Genomic DNA, 19,228 nt, shown 5'->3' on the forward strand with positions numbered 1-19,228 from the left:
AGCCGGACACAGAGCCTTATATCTTTATCTGGTTTCACCATGATCCTGTCCCCTCCCTCATTCACACAGGCAGCACCGGCCTGTAGCCACCATATGCGATCATATGGACTGATCACATTTTACTTTTACTTCACATTTTTATTCATTGCCAGTCTGTTGTTTAAACAAGCAGAGCGGCCACATGGGGGTCAAAGGACATTTATAGCCTGGAAAATAATTAATAACCACGAACATGAGTTTTAATTTCAGGTTCTTAAGAAGTGACGCTGTGTTTTTAACATTTATTTCACTAAAAGCACAATTCTAGAAATGATACCGAAAGTGGGAGGGAACTGAGCAAAAACTAAGGGGGGCAGTTCTCAAATGTAAGCTGTCGAGCGAGACAAAAATAGCTAAATTACTTGGAAACCGTCATTATAACTCTGCACCTAACTGTTGCACAGTCGCTGTTGCTGAATCGTTGCGGCAATAAAACGGAGCTGTGCAGAGGAGCAGACCTACAACATCCGGGCAATAGGCAGCTTGCGCAGAAACGGAATGGCGGAGGTAAGTGAGCGAAAACGAGGAATGCAATGAGCCAAATGATAAAGAAACCGGGCCGATTTTAAGACTTGTGTCACTCCGCACGGTACACACGGCTGTCCGCGGCTTCTCCGGCCGGGGAACGCCGGCTGAGAAGGGGGCTACGGGGGCTTTTTCACCGGGAAGCGGGGGAAGAAATGGAGAAGCTCTCCGGCGTATCGGCTCTCTCCGCGTTCTTGGCTTTAAAGAGCCATTCCCTGTGCCCTGATAGTAAAGCCGTAGAAACAATAGGGAGCCCGGCGGGGTTTAACACGGTGGTGCTGAACTATTTCAGGTGCGCCCCGGCGGCGAAGTGGATGGAGTGAAAAAGTTGGGAGAGATGTCATGACTCGGCGGCGGTAAACTCTCTTTCTGAAACACTGAGGACGAGTTATTTCCTTCTTGTGCCGCTCGCAGTGAGCCGGAGAGAGGAAGAGACGTTCAGCACCAAGTCACAGGAAAGCGCCCCTGGTCAGACAGACAGCGCCCGGTGGGCTGCGAGAGTCACGCCACATTAATACTTTAGGTTTTCTGCGGGACTTGTGCAATTTATCAGCACAGGAACGGTGTATATAGAAGTATGAAGTACTTCAGTGCTGTTGGCCCTGGGTGGGATTGTTCACACTGTTTTTCACGTCTGTAGTGAACTCTTATGTGGCCCTCAACTTGCATGTCCTCATCAAAGACATGTGTCCCACTTCTTTGTTCTTCCAGCCCAGTGCCTGTATCAGAAAACATGCTGACATGTGCTGTCACCTCACATAAAAAACTACTTTTAAGAGCTCATTCTTTTTCCGAATGGTGGTTTAGAGAATAATTTGTCTGTGACACTCGACCGATTGCAGAGTGACATCCTTTGAGTGACACCTTTATGTCCCCACAGCAGGTCTCATGGGTTGGAAAGGGTGGTTTAAAAGTCAAGAGTCAGCTGATCTGTAATGGGATGAGCCAGGATCAGCCACTCATGTTGTACATGTGTCCACGTGCGCCACAGATGCACGGAGGAATGTGCTGCCGTATCGTAACGCTGTTTCACAGATCTTTACATGGACGTTCTTACAAATAACGCTGTGTGTCTCTGTGTGTCTGTAGGTGGGTGAAAAGCCCCTGGAGATGAGTGCGGAGGCCGTGGCCTAGTGGAGAGTGGATGAGGTACAGTGATGAAGGCCCTCAGTAGGAGAAGCAGAAGTCTCAACAGGCCTTAAAGGAGTCGGAGGAGAACTTTCGCCCCATGAAGATGGCAGCGCAGTCCCACACTGTACGGTCAAGTTCAGCTCTGTCTGTATATGTTAAAGTTAGTTGCTGTTTGAAATCCACAGCTACTTTGACTGTGGGAACTTAGTAGCTGCAGGCTTACTGCATCACTTACATTTATTATGTACACAACACAGGTTTTAAAAAGTAATTCAGAGGACCAAAACTTACTTTGTGTAGCAGAAACTTTATTTAAACTGCACTTTAATTGGATACAAATGGCTAGTGTGTTCTACAGCATTTATGTATATATATATATATATATATATATATATATATTCACAAATCACCTGACACTGCATCTTGTCAATAACTGTTACAAAGCTCTCCCGTCAACAGGAGCTGCTCTTACACACATAATGGCCCCATAGTTCTCATAGTGTCACTGTCTTTCCTTTATTTCATTAACCGTTTTGGTGGAGTAATGTGTAAGCAAAATGTTGTCTAATCAGTAGTGGCAGTTTCCAGATACAGAGATATGCTTTTATACAGCGACTTTGCCAGTTGTCACAAAATGCAAAACAAAGAAAGACGCCATCCTTTTCATCTTGGCAAAGTTGGTTGACATTACACTGAAAAACAAGCTCAGAAAAAGGTACAAAACACACATCTGTTGATTTTCACATGTGCATCAACTCTTCACATCTGACGGATATGAAAAGATGATTTCTGGGTTTTACTCTGCAAAGGTACCCAGATAGAATGGGACAGTGCCCTTGTCCATTCTTGAATTTTGATGTTTTAGTTTAGAAATGTTTTGGCCATTCAGCGGTAACTCTGCAAACTGAGTGAGAGCTATGGAGGTCTTTGGGCAAAGGAGGAAGAAAAAAAAAAGTATCCATGAGATCACTAAACTGACAGATGCCCTGTTGCTGTCTCCCTCTAAAACTCTCTGTTCGTAGGCCAGTGAGCTTCCTTTGGAGGAGCTGCTGGCTCTGTACGGCTATACAGTGTCAGATCCGGAGAAGGAGACCTGTCACATGGCTGCCAGCCTGCCAGAAATGACACTGGACAAGGTGAGATACAACAACCAAGAATGCAGAGAATATTATTGAATTGTCATTAGTGTATTCTGTTTTATTCTCCTCTTTGCTGTGCTTTGCTATACTATGCTGTTCTGTGTTTCTTTATGCGTGTTGCACAGGATCAGATAACTGAGGATCTCTTTCCTGGGGAGGAGGAAGAAGAATCGTCAGCTGATGATCTCACCCCCTCAGTCACCTCAAACACCTCAGATCTGCTCCGTCGCCTCCAAGGTAACACACACAAAGACGTACATTTACACTTGGCTACACGAGAGTATCTCCCCGCACGAGAACATAAATTCGTAAATTCAGTTCAAATGGAATAGAGAAGAAGAAATGGTCTATAGCTTTACTAAAATGAAGAACGTTCCCAGAGCCTTTGTTTTTGGTGTAATATTTTCTCATAATTCAGTTTTAAAACAGTGCTCTGCTGAGACTGCAGCTAGTTACTTACAGCCAGCTGGGACATTTCAATAACATGACATGTCAGAGTTTATAATGTCAGGATGTTCCATGAAAGCTTTCGTTTGTTTATCTCTGTGTAATTTGTAATGGGATCTTCCCTGTGTGACAGCAGGTATTGCTGTATGTGTCTCTCTCCGTGTGCCTGCATAATGTCAAATACACTCAAATGTTTCTGAACTGAAGGAGTTTAAATATATTCAAACAGCCTGGTAGTGATTCTGTTGAACTGGGTTACTGAGTATTTATGCTGAGTTCACCAAATACCATGAAAACTGAGTATATGGCAGATATGCTGCTGCTGTGTCCTTTATTCATTCAGGAGAGATTGTCTGTCTGAACACACAGCGTTTCTCTTTCCTGTTGGCTGCTTTATCCTCAATTGTGTTTCAAACTGAGTTACTGTTTATAGATTTTTATTATGTCTGCCCTCTCTCCTTGTTTATTTCAAAAATGTTTTTTTGAAAAAAATTGTTCTGTCAGCAGAAAGACTTAAAGACATCAGGAGTTTTGACAGAATTGGCCTGTGACGTGCTGTAAGTTTACAGTCTTTTGGATTAATCAGCTGATCTTCCTCCCTGATGCCTTTTCTGTCAGGTGGAGACAAAGACACATTAGTCAGCTCTTCAGACGAGGACTCCAATGATGCCTCTATTCCCTCCAATGAAGAGCACAAGGTTGGCTGTCATGTCACTTCTCGTTTGAAAACAGACACATGTTTACTTTGACGTCAGAGACATTAAGGATATTGTACAGTAAAATGCCGTATGCATTTCTTTATGGTAGAGAAAATCGTACCTTTTGCAAAATTGGTAATAATAAAAACAGAAATAGATAAAATAGAAAATACTATGACTAATTTATTCATTTGATTGGCCGCTCTTACACATATTTTTATGTATTCAAGTCCAAGAAAATACCACTGGGGACAAAATCAGACTGGTTCTGGTTCTGGCCAGGTCCTTGCATTTTCAAGTGGGCACATCTGCGTGAAGAATCCAACCACACAGTCACACTGTTTTAAACAAAATTTATTTTCTTTATTAGCACAACACATTTCAGAGCTATGACAGACTATGTCTTTGATTTCCTTCTCAGGAGATCATGGTTGGCTCCATGTACCAGGCAAAAATCCCTCCACTCAGTCCGTATACGTACCAGGAGAGAGGTAAGCAACTGACAAGATCATATGTCAGTGGGGTTGGCTGGGGTTAGTCTTTCTGTACTGGCAAAATATTTAATATGATGCACTTTGAACTCATACAGCCAGCTATCCCAGCCACACACAAAGCTAAACGCTGCAACTTTTCAGACACTCTTAGCAACTTAATTTCCACCAAGTGACTAGTGACAAACCAGACCATCAGAGGGAAAGTAAGAAACAGACACACATGTATTATTATTATTATTATTGTTGTAAATATTGCAGCACAGCATCTCTCCCTGTCCTTTTGCACTGTGGCCATGCAGGCCAGGTGAGAGTGAGTTGCTATGGTTACAGGGACACTGTTCCAACTTTCTCATGATTCTCACCCTCCTCTCACATCCCCAACATAGGCTATGACTGTTGGGCTTTATAATGCCATTACACAGGGCCTATAATGCTGTTTAGTCAGTGCGATGGATAGGTCTAAACATATCGAGCTGAACTCAGGAGGAGAACGTGCACTAAGCTGAATTTTGCTTACAGTTTGGCAAGGTCTGAAATAGGTCTAATATGGTTGGTTTATGGTTTTTGCAATGGTTTTTAGTAACAGATCAGCACAACGGTTACGTTTATTGTCAGAGTTAATTTTCAAATAAATAATTTTGATAATACAATATAATAATTGAAATAATGTTTATTTATGTTATATGGTTTTTGCAAATGCCAATTTTAGTCCTCTTCACTGGGCTTGAATTAATCCAATCCAAAATATTTACGAATAGATAAAAATGAAATATATTTGTATAAAATATAAAATAATATAATAAATAAAAACCTCTATGCACTCCCCTGGTTTAACTTTCATGTAATGGAGATAACGTTGTATGAACTTTGTGTGAAATCTTCCCAGCACCGAGTAATTTCAGTTGATTAAAGCTGGTGTACAATTATAAACAATTCAGACTTTGGCGCGTCTTCCTCCCCTTCTCAACTAGTCACGTTCTTTCTTTACCTCCCTCCACTGCATGTCACCTCATTTTCTCCATCTTTCTCTGTTCGTCTAGCCTACAACACTGAGGACCAGTTGCTGTGGAGGCCAGGTGTTCTGCCGGTGCAGGAAGTGGAAGAGTTCTTGCTGTATGCACAGAGATCGCGTGTCCAGGAGGGGGCAGCATGCACACGAACACAAGGGGACACTGTCCGAGACAACGAACAGGTACAGTATCTTTAAACTGCATCCCAGAAGACACACTCAACTATGACAAGTGTGTTCCAGCTGTGCTGCTGACTGTAGCTACATTACCCTGGAGGACACAGGCAAAGATTGTGTTTAGTGTCATTGTTTAAGTGTGTTGAAACAAACTGGTGGATATGAATGGATAGAGGTCTGCTAGTACCTGAAGCTGTTTATTCGCGTAACGCGTAACACTTGTCTTGATATTCAGTTGTACAGCTTTTATAACAAGCCGTGTCCCAATTGTCTCAAGGCCTTTAACTGTCTACACAGGACTTCTTCTTTATGCTACTCCATGTAAGCATAAAGGTCAGGTTTTGCAGCTGTTGTTTCTCTTTGTAACTGTCTAACCCTTTTGGCTCATCCTTCTCCTTTTCCCTTGACACTCAGGCACTGTATGAATTAGTGAAATGCAACTTTAATGCAGAAGAGGCACTGAGACGATTACGCTTCAATGTGAAAGTGTTTAGTGGTAAGAACCTTCCTGTTGTCCTATAATACTTTTCCCTAACTCCTGTGGGATGGTTGGTACGGAAGAGAGACCATCACTCATTGTGTGTCCCAAAGTATTAGCTGCAGACAGGGTGAAGGCATGAATCTGAAACTGGAGGATCAAGGCAGATGGAATTTAGGCAATAGCGGGGCTCCCAGTGCATTTCTCCCAGCCAGTGGGCGCACTGTATGGTATAAATAGAGGCACTTGCATCTTGGGTCCCTCAGCTGAGTCCTCAGTTGAGCATGTAATGACAAACTGTAGGGTAAGATTATTATCTTAGGAATAAGAAGGGGACATAAGATAATTTCCTTACGAAGTGACATGTTTCAGAGACTCACTGAACCAAATTTGCAGATACAGTTACCCAACACACCCTTTCCATAGCTTGTTGATAAAATCACATCCTTCACAAGGAAACTAGAAAAGTGGCAGCAATGAATAAAGGAGAGGAATGTATACTTGGTTGGGTGCCTGAATTCAATCATTTGAATAAAGAGTTAATTAAACCGCAGAACACAATGATCGCAATTGTGAATACTCATATCTGAGCCCTACAAAAGCATTTGTGCTGGAGGATACTGCAAATTATGACTGTATCTGATATCCTGTCAATGCAGCACCAGCTGCTGCAGAGGATGAAAAGTTCACTGATGGGATCTCTTATTCAGCAGTGAGGCTCCAGTTTAAGTCTAAACCCTTTGCTGTAATTTGGATTTGAGTAGGACAAAGTACCCACTGCTTGGCCAGGGAGCCCTGGACATACCCCTACCTTTTGCCATATCCTGTGATCAAATAAAAAGAAAAATCATGAAAATCATGCTAACTGAGTTAAAATTGATACCTAAAATACTTCTGGTGCGTTTCCTTCTCTTTAGAAGAGCTCTGTGCCTGGAGTGAGGAGGAGTGTAGGAACTTTGAGCACGGCTATCGAGTTTACGGGAAAAACTTCCACCTCATTCAGGCTAATAAGGTGAGTGCTCAGAGGATGTTGACACATTGCAGCTGAATCTTTCCGGAAGTTTACTGTCCAGACCTGCCTGCTGTACACATTTGAATAACTGATGAGACATATTTTAGTCAATCAAAGCAAAAGCATTGTTTTCCTCCTCCTCAGGTACGAACACGCTCCGTTGGGGAGTGTGTGGAGTATTACTACATGTGGAAGAAGTCTGACCGTCACGAGTACTTTACCCAGCAGGCCTCCAGACTCAGCCGCAAGAAGTACAGCCTGCAGTCAGGGAGCATGTGAGTATTACTGGAACTCCAATGGCTCGACTATCAAAAGATTCACAGTCAAGCTAAATGTGCTAATAGTAAATGGATATAGAAGGAGATCACACCTGAGCCAAAAACATACATGATTTGAGAACAGGCATGTACATCTGCACACAAGTGTACAACGTCATGTTATGCCATGTCCCATGTTGAAAGCCCTGCAGAGTGCCTCCTGATGGGGTGTGAAGAGAAATGCAATATTTGAGACTTATTATTTAATGTTTGCCTGGCAGGTAATGATTCCATAGAAGAGAATGTTGTAATTCTGCTTTTCAGTGTGTTGAAATCCTGGTGGAAAATATAAAACCATGGAAAGGAAATGTAGAAACTTTGAGACTATGAGTCATCTAAATCTTATTGAAGTCATATTTTCTACTCTCTGTGTGTGAAAGTCCTTGTATTTTATTTGTCCCGGCTGTTGCTCTCACCTGAAATCTCCACTCTCATTCAACAACCCTATTCAACAGAACCTCTACAATAACAGCAGACCTGTTCATTAAATCCCATTAGTTGTAGTTTGGTCATAGGTATTTTAAGAGTTATCCATTGGGCATCTTGTTATTGAAATTTCCTCCACGTCTGGTTTGTGTTATTTTTTCCCATTACTGAAATCTGACACATTGCTGTACTGTATAAGTAAATGTGATGTCTCTTAACTGGAATTCATACTTTTTTTTTCTTTTCATATAACTGCACCCCTTCTAGAGACCTCGAAGGGCTGGCTCAGCCAAATGATGAAATAGCCTGTGGAGCTAGTGTTTACAGAAGAAAGAGCCCCTATCAGTACTGGTGACAGTGTGCTCTGTAGATTATCCAAAGTAAAAGGTCCAAAAATCATGCTATTTTTTAGGCCTCTTTTCAGTCGAGCACCAAAGTTTCCATTCATCCACTCACCTCCTTCGTATTAGGAGATCTCAGAGATGGAATAAGCTCAACGAAATAAAGCTCTGTAGGAAAACACCATGCGAAATTGTAATGATGAATTAGGAAAGAGAGGGCAGTCATGCTTGTTTCCTGTTTGTTTCTGTGCCAGTCTTCTGGTATTTGAATGATCTTGATAACCAAAAGTTCTGCCATCCACTCCAGCTTTTCACTGTTGATGCGCACCATATCACACCAACAGTCATTGTGTTGTGTGTTACAGGGAGGATGGAGACCAGGATGGGGAGGTTGGGGAGGTTGGGGAGCTGGAGGGAAGCAACAATTCCTCAGGCTTGTTATCTCACAGCTCAATTGGCACTGGACAGCTCGAGTCTCCATTACCTCCACAGTCGAGCCTGGGCCTGGATAAACAAGGTAAGACTTAGAAATGGTCCCTTACAGGCACCTGATGTGATGGCTCAAAATCAGGAAACTCTTGCTGCAGTAAAATACATTTGCTGTCCGTCTGTTGTAAGGTTAATAGTGAAGCAGTGGTGACAGCCATGCTGCCCTGACATATTATTCCCATTATCACACGTTAACAAAACAAGTAAGTAAGTAAGAACAGAAGCACACAGGTACTGTAAAAGCTTTGGAAAGTTTCTACTCATTTAATGAGTTTAATTTGAAGTGGAAGCAGCACTTAGCTCTACCATTCGGTGAATAGAGCTTATACAAAAACAACATATTGTGAACCTTTTTTTTAATTTGGTTTCCAGTAATGTTGAAATCAGAAGGAGCTGTGTATATATCTTTCGATATATATAATCCATTTACATACCATCAGTCACATCTTTCAAATCACATAATTTTTTGCAATCCATTGTGTGTCACATGCAGTTCAAAGGATTTCCTTTTTGTCAACTGACTGTCTTATTTTTGATTACTTGGTTTTGCCTTTTATTTTGACATTGCATATCCATTATCTTGTGTTATGAGTCATTTTTATGTCTCATCTCCTTTGTTTTCCCCACTATTTTCTTGCTTCTTTTATGTCATGTGTTGTTGTGTTTGTGTGTGCACATATGCATGTCTGTATCTCTATTTATGTGCATGCACGCCTGTTCACACGGTGCTCCAGAGGAGGAGGGCCGTCCCCGGCGCAGACGAACTCCCCGCTTTCTCTTAAAGCCATGAACTCGGTCCAGACAGGCCACAGAAAGCAGGCTGGGCCTGCAGGTAAAGAAGCCAAGAAGAGAGAATTAGAGAGAGAATATGAATAATGTGACTGGGAACAAATCTCATTAACGTGCCTGTAGTAGATAATCAAACTCTAAGTAAAGCCAAAAGGTACAGGGCATTTGTATACAGCCATAAAAACCTATGGGAACATTATTAGAACAAATAAAGTAGTAATGGATTACATGACTGCAGTTACGGGCCTTTTGGTGACCTGTCATCCTATGAACTCCTCTACATCTGTCCAGATGGTGAGCTGGTGATGGGGCTGTCAGACTTGTGTGGTGACGCGTGTCCTCAGCAGCTGTTTGGCTGTCCCTTCACTCTCCCGCCCATGGGCAACCTGCAGGGTCCCGGCTCAGCCAGTTGTTGTCCCTCAGCTCAGCTCCAGTCCCAGCCCTCCCCCCAGAGCCCCCCGTGGGCCCACAGGAGCCCTCCGTCCCACCATGACGACCATCGACTCCCAGGCTCCTGCTTCTACCAGCTACACATGTGCAGCGGACCTTTTGTTTCTGAGGGCCCTGACTGTGGTGCAGCAGGCAGTGGGACAGGCTCCCCCCATGGGTTGCAGGTGGAATTTAGCCTGTCTCCATCTGCCTCACCTCCCTCATCTGCTGTCCTTCCGTCACACTTCCAGGTATTTGGCAGCCTGCTGCACCCCCCTCCTGTCCAGCATCCCCGCTCTCTCACACAGTGAGAGAACATGGGCAGGTCAAAACTGAGTGGTTCTCTTTATGGTCTGTCCTTTTTCGAGATCTTTGATCGTTGTTGGTATTTACGTCAGGCTTGAAGAAACTAGGACAAAAAGTGCATTTATCTAACTTTGTAAAAAAAAAAGGATGGACCTACTACCTGTGTTGGGGGGGGGGGGTTGCTCGTCTGTCTGAACCCTCTTTTAAACTCTGTCCATTGTGAAATGATGAGTGTTATCACCACTTTCAGGTGTTGATTATGTGTTTATTAACAGTTTGTTACCACAACCTCCACCAGGGCAGTGCTATTGATTGGCTATAATTAATACATACTTGTGAAAGCACAGTGCAGGTGATTAGAGCTGCAGTGACCATGCAAACAGATCAGAAGCAAATGACTAGCAGTCCAGTTTTCCTAAAACAGATCAAGGACTGACAATGGTAACCACTGCTGATTTGATTTGTTTTATTATTCATCAGGATGCAAGAGCCAATCATGTTTCCTCACTCATGTTCTGAATTTTGCTCAGCATTTCTGTTGCTGCAGCTATTTGAGCACCTTCTCTGGGGAGTACCACAGTGATATGGTTGCTTAAAGACTGACTACAGAGTAAAATCTTTCCCTTCAATTGAAACATTAAGTTTAAACCTCTGTCTGTCATTGGGTTTTCTTTTCTTCTTTGTTTGCTCTTCCAGCCTCCTCCACTCCACCCGTCTATAAACTCATAGCTGAAGAGTCAATCCTCCTCAAGAATTTTGTTTAATATGAAGAGCTGAAACTAACATTTTCTAAGATTGAGAATTTGATCATGGCCTTAGGAAACCAGAGCACAATATTTTTGCAGGTTTTATTTTTAGTTTTGCTTTTGTGAAAGTTTTCATCCTTGTTCTTCATTCGAAGATTTGCGTACAAATGTATAAAGGTGCAGCACTTTGTCATCATTTCTGATCACCATTTCTTCCGTTGAATATTTAGTACCATTAAGAGCCTATTTGACATGCAGAACAGGCATTAAGTAGAATATGTAAATTTAAACTTTACACACGAACCTATGTAAAACACTGAATGAAAACACAGTTTTCCAGGCCATTAAATCAGTGCGAATCGGTCACTATCACTCTGGACAGGTGTCATACATACAGATTAGATAAAAAAGTCATTGTTATTTGAAGTTCATTGGATGCAGTGTGTTGGTGTTGAAATCCAAAAATCATCCTAATGTGGAATTTAACATTTCTGGCATCTTTTGCTTTCTTCTTACATTCTTACTGTCAGAGCCTGACCGATCCAAACTGCGTTGTTAAAAAAATATTTTCTTTTTTCCCTGAAATGTTTCCCTCACAGACCTCTGCCAGGCCATGTACTGAAAAATGTCACATATGTGTTAACATTTTGAATGATATATTGTATAATGCAAATCTCTCATATGCACAACAGATTCTCAACTTTTTCTGAGCAATGTCCCAACATTCTCGTGGCCTCGTTACTTGGAGTGTTTCTCTCACTACACATGTATCATCTCAGTCTTTTCTAGAGCACAGAATGAGCTTGAAATTAGTTATTGCAGATACAATTAAATAAGTTAAACCCACAGTTTCATAAATCAAAATAATCTGTCAATTCATGGTTGAGAAAATCTAGCTAATGTCCGCAAACAACAAAAAGATTCTTTAAAGTAATGTAACTGAGAATAAATGGATGAGCTTTAAAATGCCTCTTCTTAGGGACACTGCCATACCTTTTAGCCATTTCACAGAATCATGTATTGATTTGTGTTTTCATTCATGCATATGTGTTATTTTCTTCTGCATGACGGTATAGTTTAATCACACTGTCTCCAAAGGAGCAAAGGAAAACTTACAGGGAAGGAAAGGATTTAGCACTACGTTCTTCCCTCCACCTGTCCTTCTATTTATTCCTTGTCTCTGTCTGTAAATATGGGTGCTCTTCCTGTAATCCCTGCTAAAAGCCAAGCCGGTTTCAGATCAATGATTGTTTTGTCTTTGACTGTTTACATGAGGGGGGTTCAGGACGAGACCATGAAGGCAGGAAGGCTGAATCACTGCCTTTTGTTAATTCTTTATTTTTACTTTTATTTTTTAGCAATTTATATATTGTACTGCTTCTGTTATGTTTGTTTATAATTATGATATTTTGTAAAAAAGAAACGATTAAAATAAACAAGGGTGAAATATTAAGATGCATTACTTTTGGATTCATTATTTTGAAACCTGCAGTTGTTTGTGAGATTAGCAGTGTCACAAGGAAACTGCAGTGAATAATTACATGTTGGGAGGCTTTGGCAATTAATTTAAAGGTAAAACTGTGGGGAAGTGAGATACAGAAAACATGTCTGTGCCTTAGTTGCCTGTGTGTATGTTGATCTATCCCAGTAGAGGTGGTTAGAGGAACCTCTCAGCTTCACACATTGTAATACCAAATGTTTTGTAAAATACTGATGTGAAAAATGTATTTGCTTCAAACAAATTTTATTTGCATTGATGTTTTTAAAGTCAGACATTTTCAAATAATGCATTAGCTATCTACATTTCCCTCAAAGAGTCATGATGATGAAGTCTGTGGACAGTTCAAATCCTTGTTATAAAGAACAGCAAACAGGATGGCGCCTGAAGGCACCATTACCACCCAAACTTGTAGTATCATACCATTCACACACTCCTCATTACTGTAGTGCTGAGTACTGTGTTTAACCTGCATCACACACACATCCTACAGTAGACCAATAATCGCCTTTGACATACTTAGACACGCACATCCATTTAAGCAGCAAAGAAAGTTGGGAATGTTGAGTGGAAAATTGGTGATGAAAATGGGAAATGGATAAATTACTTTTTAACACTTAAAGCGCATCAAAACATCATAAATGAACAAATCAACAATAAAACTATAAATCATTTAACTATTGCTTTTAAATTAATATCACCTACTGAATCTCATACACCTGGTTCTGGCAGGACTCCATGACCACTGCTGTCCCGGGGAAGAAGGACTCTTTTTATAGCAGTATTTCATGGTGAGAATTTGATACTTGACGCTAGAATAGTTTTTTCATTTAGGCTGACAGTGGGTGTCATTTTACCTGCATATTTTACCTGTAACTTGGATGTCTGGTTTCATACACTTAAGGTGTCAAAAACATGAATCATGCAGTGATTATTGTTAGTGCTGTAAATGAGAAATATTCCTGAGCAGTGGTAGGAATTCTTAGATAATTTGGTAAATAGAAGTTGTTTAACTTATCACAGAGATTTGAATATACAACCTGGATCCTTAAGCCTTCCCGTAAACTGTCTGAGCTGCGTGGATGTTTGTCCTCTTGCAGACAGTCGTCTCTCAGAGCCCAGACAGCTTCCTCTAACATCTGTTGTCTAAGAACAGAAACCAGAATCCTCTCAGGGAGTTCAGGACTAGAATGGACCCGACCCAAATGGTACTTTACGTTGGCTTTTGTACTCATGCTAATTACTATTTTATTTTTCCTCTGCTTGCAAACTGGCATTACTAAATTATACAGCAACACTGATGTGATCATGTATTTATGACCTGGGGAAATGCATAATATCCAGTTTCGGGCACATTTACTGACATTACTGAAATGTTATTTTTATGCTCACCTCTGTTCCCTGCTGAGTTACTCTCAGCTCCAGTCATCCCCGCTGTGTCTTCATTGCCTATGATAGAGTGACATGCTACTGGACACCAAGGACGAACTGTCCTGCTAACACAGTCTATACATAAGAGGCTAATGAGTAGCATCTATTATCCACAATTTCAGGAATAATGTGTTTTGCTAAAATATTGATAAAGCTCTTTGCTTGCACATTCACAAACCTCAGTATATCAGGTAGTGCATACATCAGTGCAGTGAAGCACCTGCACATGGGAATCAGAGCTGTCTTATTTAGACAAAAACAGGTGTCACTGAGGGAAGTAGGTATTTTCTTTGAATATTTGCAGAACTGTTTGCAGTTCAGACATTTGCACTAGTACGAAGTTCCCTCTGCTGCTTTACAGATGTGTCAAACAGCGCAGCGTGTGGTTTTAGCCCTAATAATTGCACTGAAATTAATTGCGACTGTGATGAGCACAGTCGCAATTAATGATTTTCAATCATAGTAAATATTGTCCTTAACTAAAAACATGCAGGACTGCAGTAGTTTGTGGTCCAGATAATGGTACACTGAGTATATTAACCCTAAAGTATTTTAATTGTGTACTTATGAGAAAAATAGCTGTGAAGAAATGCAATTATTTCTCACAAACTTCTAATATGTCCAGCAGAAGGTGCGTATGGTCTCTAGAAAATGAAGTGGTCTTTCTGTCATTATGCGCCTAGTTTCACTTCCTTTTGCATTCCATGCATGAATACGATACGATACGATACGATACGATACGATACGATACGATACGATACGATACGATACGATACGATACGATACGATACGATACGATACTGAACTACAGACTTGGGATGCAGGGAGAAGCATTGACCAAAAAGCTGGGACAGTTAGAATCAGTTTGTGATGTACTTTTCTTATGTCCATAGTTGTCCAGTCCAGTCCATTCTTATCAAGTGTTTGTATTTGATTTCATTATATAAATATATACATCATGTTTTCCTTAATCCTAACTAGGTAGTTCAGTTTTTTTACTCATGTGGTTTCAACAGAAAATGCCAAAACCTGTCTTGACTCCAGTTTATGAATTCATGCCTTTCAGACAGATTCAGATAAACAGGTTCTGCTAGGTGACCAATAGAGAACACTGGTAAAGTGCAGAATGGTCCCTCTCGGTTCACTGGGTCTAGGAGGAGCTTCCCAGTATAGTCGTTCACTGTTGACCATTGACCAGCTACACTGCAGTATTTTGGAGTTGAATGTCTCACCCAAAGGCACTAAACAAATAGCCAAAATGAAAGCCTTGAGTGCTCACTTCCTCTTCCCTTTGTTTCCTGCTGGCTTCCTGAACCTTGTTGTTTCTCTCTGAAAACAACAGTGCAAGCCCAATATTTGATTATTTATTTTTGTGATATCATTGATATAGCTCTAATATAGTTAGACGTTGTTTTTCATTTCCAGCGATTTTATCTTCATTGCTGTTGTGTTCTTAACAATGTTACAACAGGAAGGATCCAATTTCCCACTGTCTCTTAAAAGTTTCCAGAAGTTTACTGTAGGTTCTTCAGCACGCATGTATTGTTTTACTGGAGCAGCTGTATTTAGTTATAGTGAAAAAACACAAAAATGTACAGTGTAGATTTGCAGAGGTATGCTTAATTTAATCCACACTAACAATATCAAGTATAAATGAATTAAAACATGGAGTACATTCTCAGTGCTGGCCTCTAGCAGAGCTGGCATGTTTGTGTCTGAGGTCACATGTGCACGCGTGTGAATGTTAATGCATATATGTTTATGTGTATGTACATATGCAGGCTAATATTTGTCCCTATGAGGCTGATCACTTTTATCTTGTGGCTTTTTGGCTTGTTGGTATTTTTATACTTTTTTTCTATCTTGTGTTTTTTTTTATCTTAGGTTATTATTATCTGTTTTATTCATATTTTTTGTGTGTATTGTAAAACACTTTAGTTAGCACTTCAGTTTTGAAAGGTGCTATATGAATACAATTATTTATTGTTATCATTATTGTTGTTGTTATAATCTGAACCCATCTGTGACTCTTTTGGCAAGCATAACTTCAGCTTGCACCAGGATAAATCAGCCACGCTGTGAGCAGCCCTGACAGGCTGTACTCTGTCAGAGTCGTTGCTCAGAGCGCTACAACAAAAGCCAGCTCGCCAACCCCTTTGTGTCAGCGCTTTAGATGTTCTTAAAAGCACATATATACCTGTATATGTGTGTATTTTACATTCAAATGACATTCTTCAAGTATTGTTAGTGTTACATAAGATTGTAAATAGAGCAGAATAGTTTTCTGTTGGTTTATGTAGGCTGTGGTAAGACTATTTGGTGGTTCTATACACTTAAACTTTTATTACCCATCTCCAGCATTTATTCACGTTTCACTTGCTACATTTGGCAAATCCTGCTCTGACATCACCCTGACTCTTGTTTCACTGGTGATGATGATGACCAGGTGTAGTAATGCACTCACCATCATTAGGATGGACAGATACATATAAATATTGCCTTACTGGATCACTGCTGTAAAAACAAATTCAAAAATTCAAAAAAAAAGAGGAGAACTCTGTTTTGATCTCCCATCAGTGAAAAAGAAATTATACAAGTTTTTAATTGAATTGTCTTCCTCACTCAGTACGTGAGCTAACTCTGTCCATGTTTCATTAAGCCTGAGGCTCACACAGTGGAGGGTTATCTGGGTCAGCATCTCGAGCCCCTGCAGTGTGGAAACTCTCTGAGAACAAACCAGACAGCCCATGCGCCCTCAGTGCATTTACTCAATACGCAGTCCGCCTCCGCCACCTCACTATCTGGAGCAAGTGCAGCAACCAGCTACAGGGCTGTGCTGGGGTGCCAGGTGACAGTGTGACTACATGTGTGTGTGTGTGTGTGTGTGTCAGATAATTGATTTCTCAAATTTGTAAATATGTCAAATGGAATTCACTGTGTTTTTCTTTTGTCTTTCTTTCTCATGATAATTTGCATGATGATGGCATTATTTTATATATATGTATATATGTATATATATATACTGTTGCCCATAAAGTTGGAATAAAATGTTTTTTACCTCTTCTCATGAAATGATTGTGACAATGTGATTTATTCTTGATAAATAAAGTGTATATCTTCTCAACTTTATTGATCAAACACAGTGAAACTTAAACCACAATTAACATTTGCAAACTGTGTATTCAGGCTTTAACAAAATTGGGGGTATTGAACAATTATTCCAACTTTATGGGCAACGGTGTATATATATATATATATATATATATATATATATATATATATATTAATGGCCCCACCGCTGACTGTCAGTATGGACTGCAATAGAGCGTTATTATTTCTGCCTGATACAAGTCAACAGCCTCACATTCAATCGTCTGAGTGCCAACAACCCTTTCAGTCAGAAGGCTAAATATAACACTTCTCTCACAGTTCTTCGCACAAGTTGTCCAAAGAACTGCCGTGACAGCTGAAATTACATAATTGTTGACGGTAATCTGAATCAATCTCCACATGAAAACAATTTGTGTGCCAAGATGCTGATGGAAAAGTAGGCTACTGTCAAATCTGCTCAGATTCCCATATTTTGACCAACCTGTTGCTAACTGCGACTAAACATGACAATTTAAGAGTGTGTCAACCTACCTGCTCACCCTACTGACACTCCTTATACCAAAATGGTGACGGTACAATCTGACCAACAACAGGCAGAGCAGGCGCTTTGTCTACGAGCAGCTTTGATCTGTTGCATTTAATGGGTCAAGCTTGTCCTGGACTGTTCTCAGGTTTTTTCCACTCCACCAACAACTGGCATGTCTGTAGTCATTATCACCGATACCCTTCATCATCACACTGACCTGCGCACTGCCTCTAATGATACATTAAAACCAACGATAGCAGTGCATCAAAATACAGATTCCTCATTGGTTTCAAAGCTGCTGCAAAAAATTAATTGTAGTCTGGTAAAAAAGTTTGACCACAGCCTAGTGTATCACTATATTGGACAAGCAAGCACACATATATGATGTTCACAGCCTTGTGCTAAATCTATTTAGCCCACTAAGATCAAGACAGAGGATGAAACTCTTTGCTTTTGTCAAGCCTTTTTAATCTCAGTTTATGTGTAAAGAGTAGTTTTCTATTGTTGGGTCTAACAGAACCACAACAGTCACATCATTGGAAACAAATTGAGTTGTTTATTTGCAGCATAATTAATGCAAATAAAAGCGGCTTCAAATCAGACTTAGACCAAACAAGGAGGTATTGTACCTACAGGCATATGATGAGTACAACTTTGACTCCATCTCACTGTGCCATAGACGGGGGCATATATAGATTATGTACTTTAACATCTCATCAGACATTTGTCTATTTTAGTGTGTGTTCAAGTGTCATTTACAGCAAGAGTCATACAAACCAAGTCAAGTGGAAAACATTTACAAATAAATACAGTGCACATCTCTTAACTATGTTTTTTTCAATGAGCAACAGTCTAGGGAGTTTAACACTCACTTACTTCCTGTTAACCCCAATACCTGAACCCACCCTCTGCTGTTTTCCTCTCCTTTACTCTGCCTGGCACTCTACTGCCTTCTGCTGGTGAAGAAATGGAGCTACAGTGCAGTTCTGGTGTAGAAGCCTCCGCAGGTGGAGGGGCGTTACATGAAAAATATATATTTAAAAAACTGTAACGGTTCCTTTCAATTACATTGAGAAATAATATTTCTAGTAGATAAGGGGACTATGAAGGATTCTTTTAGACTGCGTTGTGGAAGCACACATAGTGTGAAGTGACACACTGCACTACTGTTTGACTGGTCAGTCTGGAGTCTATCTGATCTGTATGACAGCTCACATAGTGCCACCTCTGTGGGTCACTGTAGGCAAGAACCAGCAGTTTAGCTCATATATACCATACCATATGTCATTGCTTTGAAAAGAAACGTTTTCATTGACAAGATGAAAGTGTGTTTATAGTACAAATATCCAGAGGGAACCATCCCGATTTGTGTCCTTTTCCCTGTGTTTGATGTGGTTTTTCTCCTCATTTGGACAAAGGTGAGAGGATCTACCCCCTCAATTCTATACCAGCAATGATGTAGTGCTCAACGAAAAGTTGTGTAATCACTGATTGTAAGAGTTGAGTGTCTCAGAAGAAGGCAGAATAAAGCAGCTGACAGCTTATAGTGAGAGTTAGTAGTTTGCATAGATAACAAGTGAAAATATCTCAGCATTCAGTTGTTTTTTGTTGGCAGAAAAATCTATTTGCTACAGCTAAGATAAGAGTAATGTGTGAGACTAAGCACGTGC

At 40.6% G+C, this 19,228-nt stretch overlaps 1 protein-coding gene across 1 annotated transcript; it reads left to right on the plus strand.

Moving 5' to 3' along the window:
- Nucleotides 1–527: 527 nt before the first annotated feature.
- mier2 (mesoderm induction early response 1, family member 2) lies at nt 528–9,924 on the plus strand. The gene is made up of 13 exons (XM_070832113.1): nt 528–546; nt 1,654–1,819; nt 2,718–2,831; nt 2,960–3,071; nt 3,900–3,979; nt 4,401–4,470; nt 5,514–5,665; nt 6,074–6,155; nt 7,055–7,149; nt 7,294–7,424; nt 8,599–8,750; nt 9,457–9,554; nt 9,803–9,924. Exons 2-12 carry the CDS (start codon nt 1,793–1,795, stop codon nt 9,510–9,512), a joined length of 1,071 nt encoding a protein of 356 aa, XP_070688214.1. The 5' UTR covers nt 528–546; nt 1,654–1,792; the 3' UTR covers nt 9,513–9,554; nt 9,803–9,924.
- Nucleotides 9,925–19,228: the final 9,304 nt, after the last annotated feature.

Source organism: Pempheris klunzingeri, chromosome 6 (genome assembly GCF_042242105.1).
Source record: "Pempheris klunzingeri isolate RE-2024b chromosome 6, fPemKlu1.hap1, whole genome shotgun sequence".
NCBI lineage: Eukaryota > Metazoa > Chordata > Actinopteri > Acropomatiformes > Pempheridae > Pempheris > Pempheris klunzingeri.

Bases quoted from the DNA above. Each gene is read 5' to 3' on its own strand.
- mier2 (XM_070832113.1), top strand. From the start codon at position 1,793: ATGAAGATGGCAGCGCAGTCCCACACT. The intron at 3,980-4,400 runs GTTGGCTGTCAT...TTTCCTTCTCAG, and splicing joins CCTCCAATGAAGAGCACAAG to GAGATCATGGTTGGCTCCAT. The intron at 5,666-6,073 runs GTACAGTATCTT...CTTGACACTCAG, and splicing joins CTGTCCGAGACAACGAACAG to GCACTGTATGAATTAGTGAA.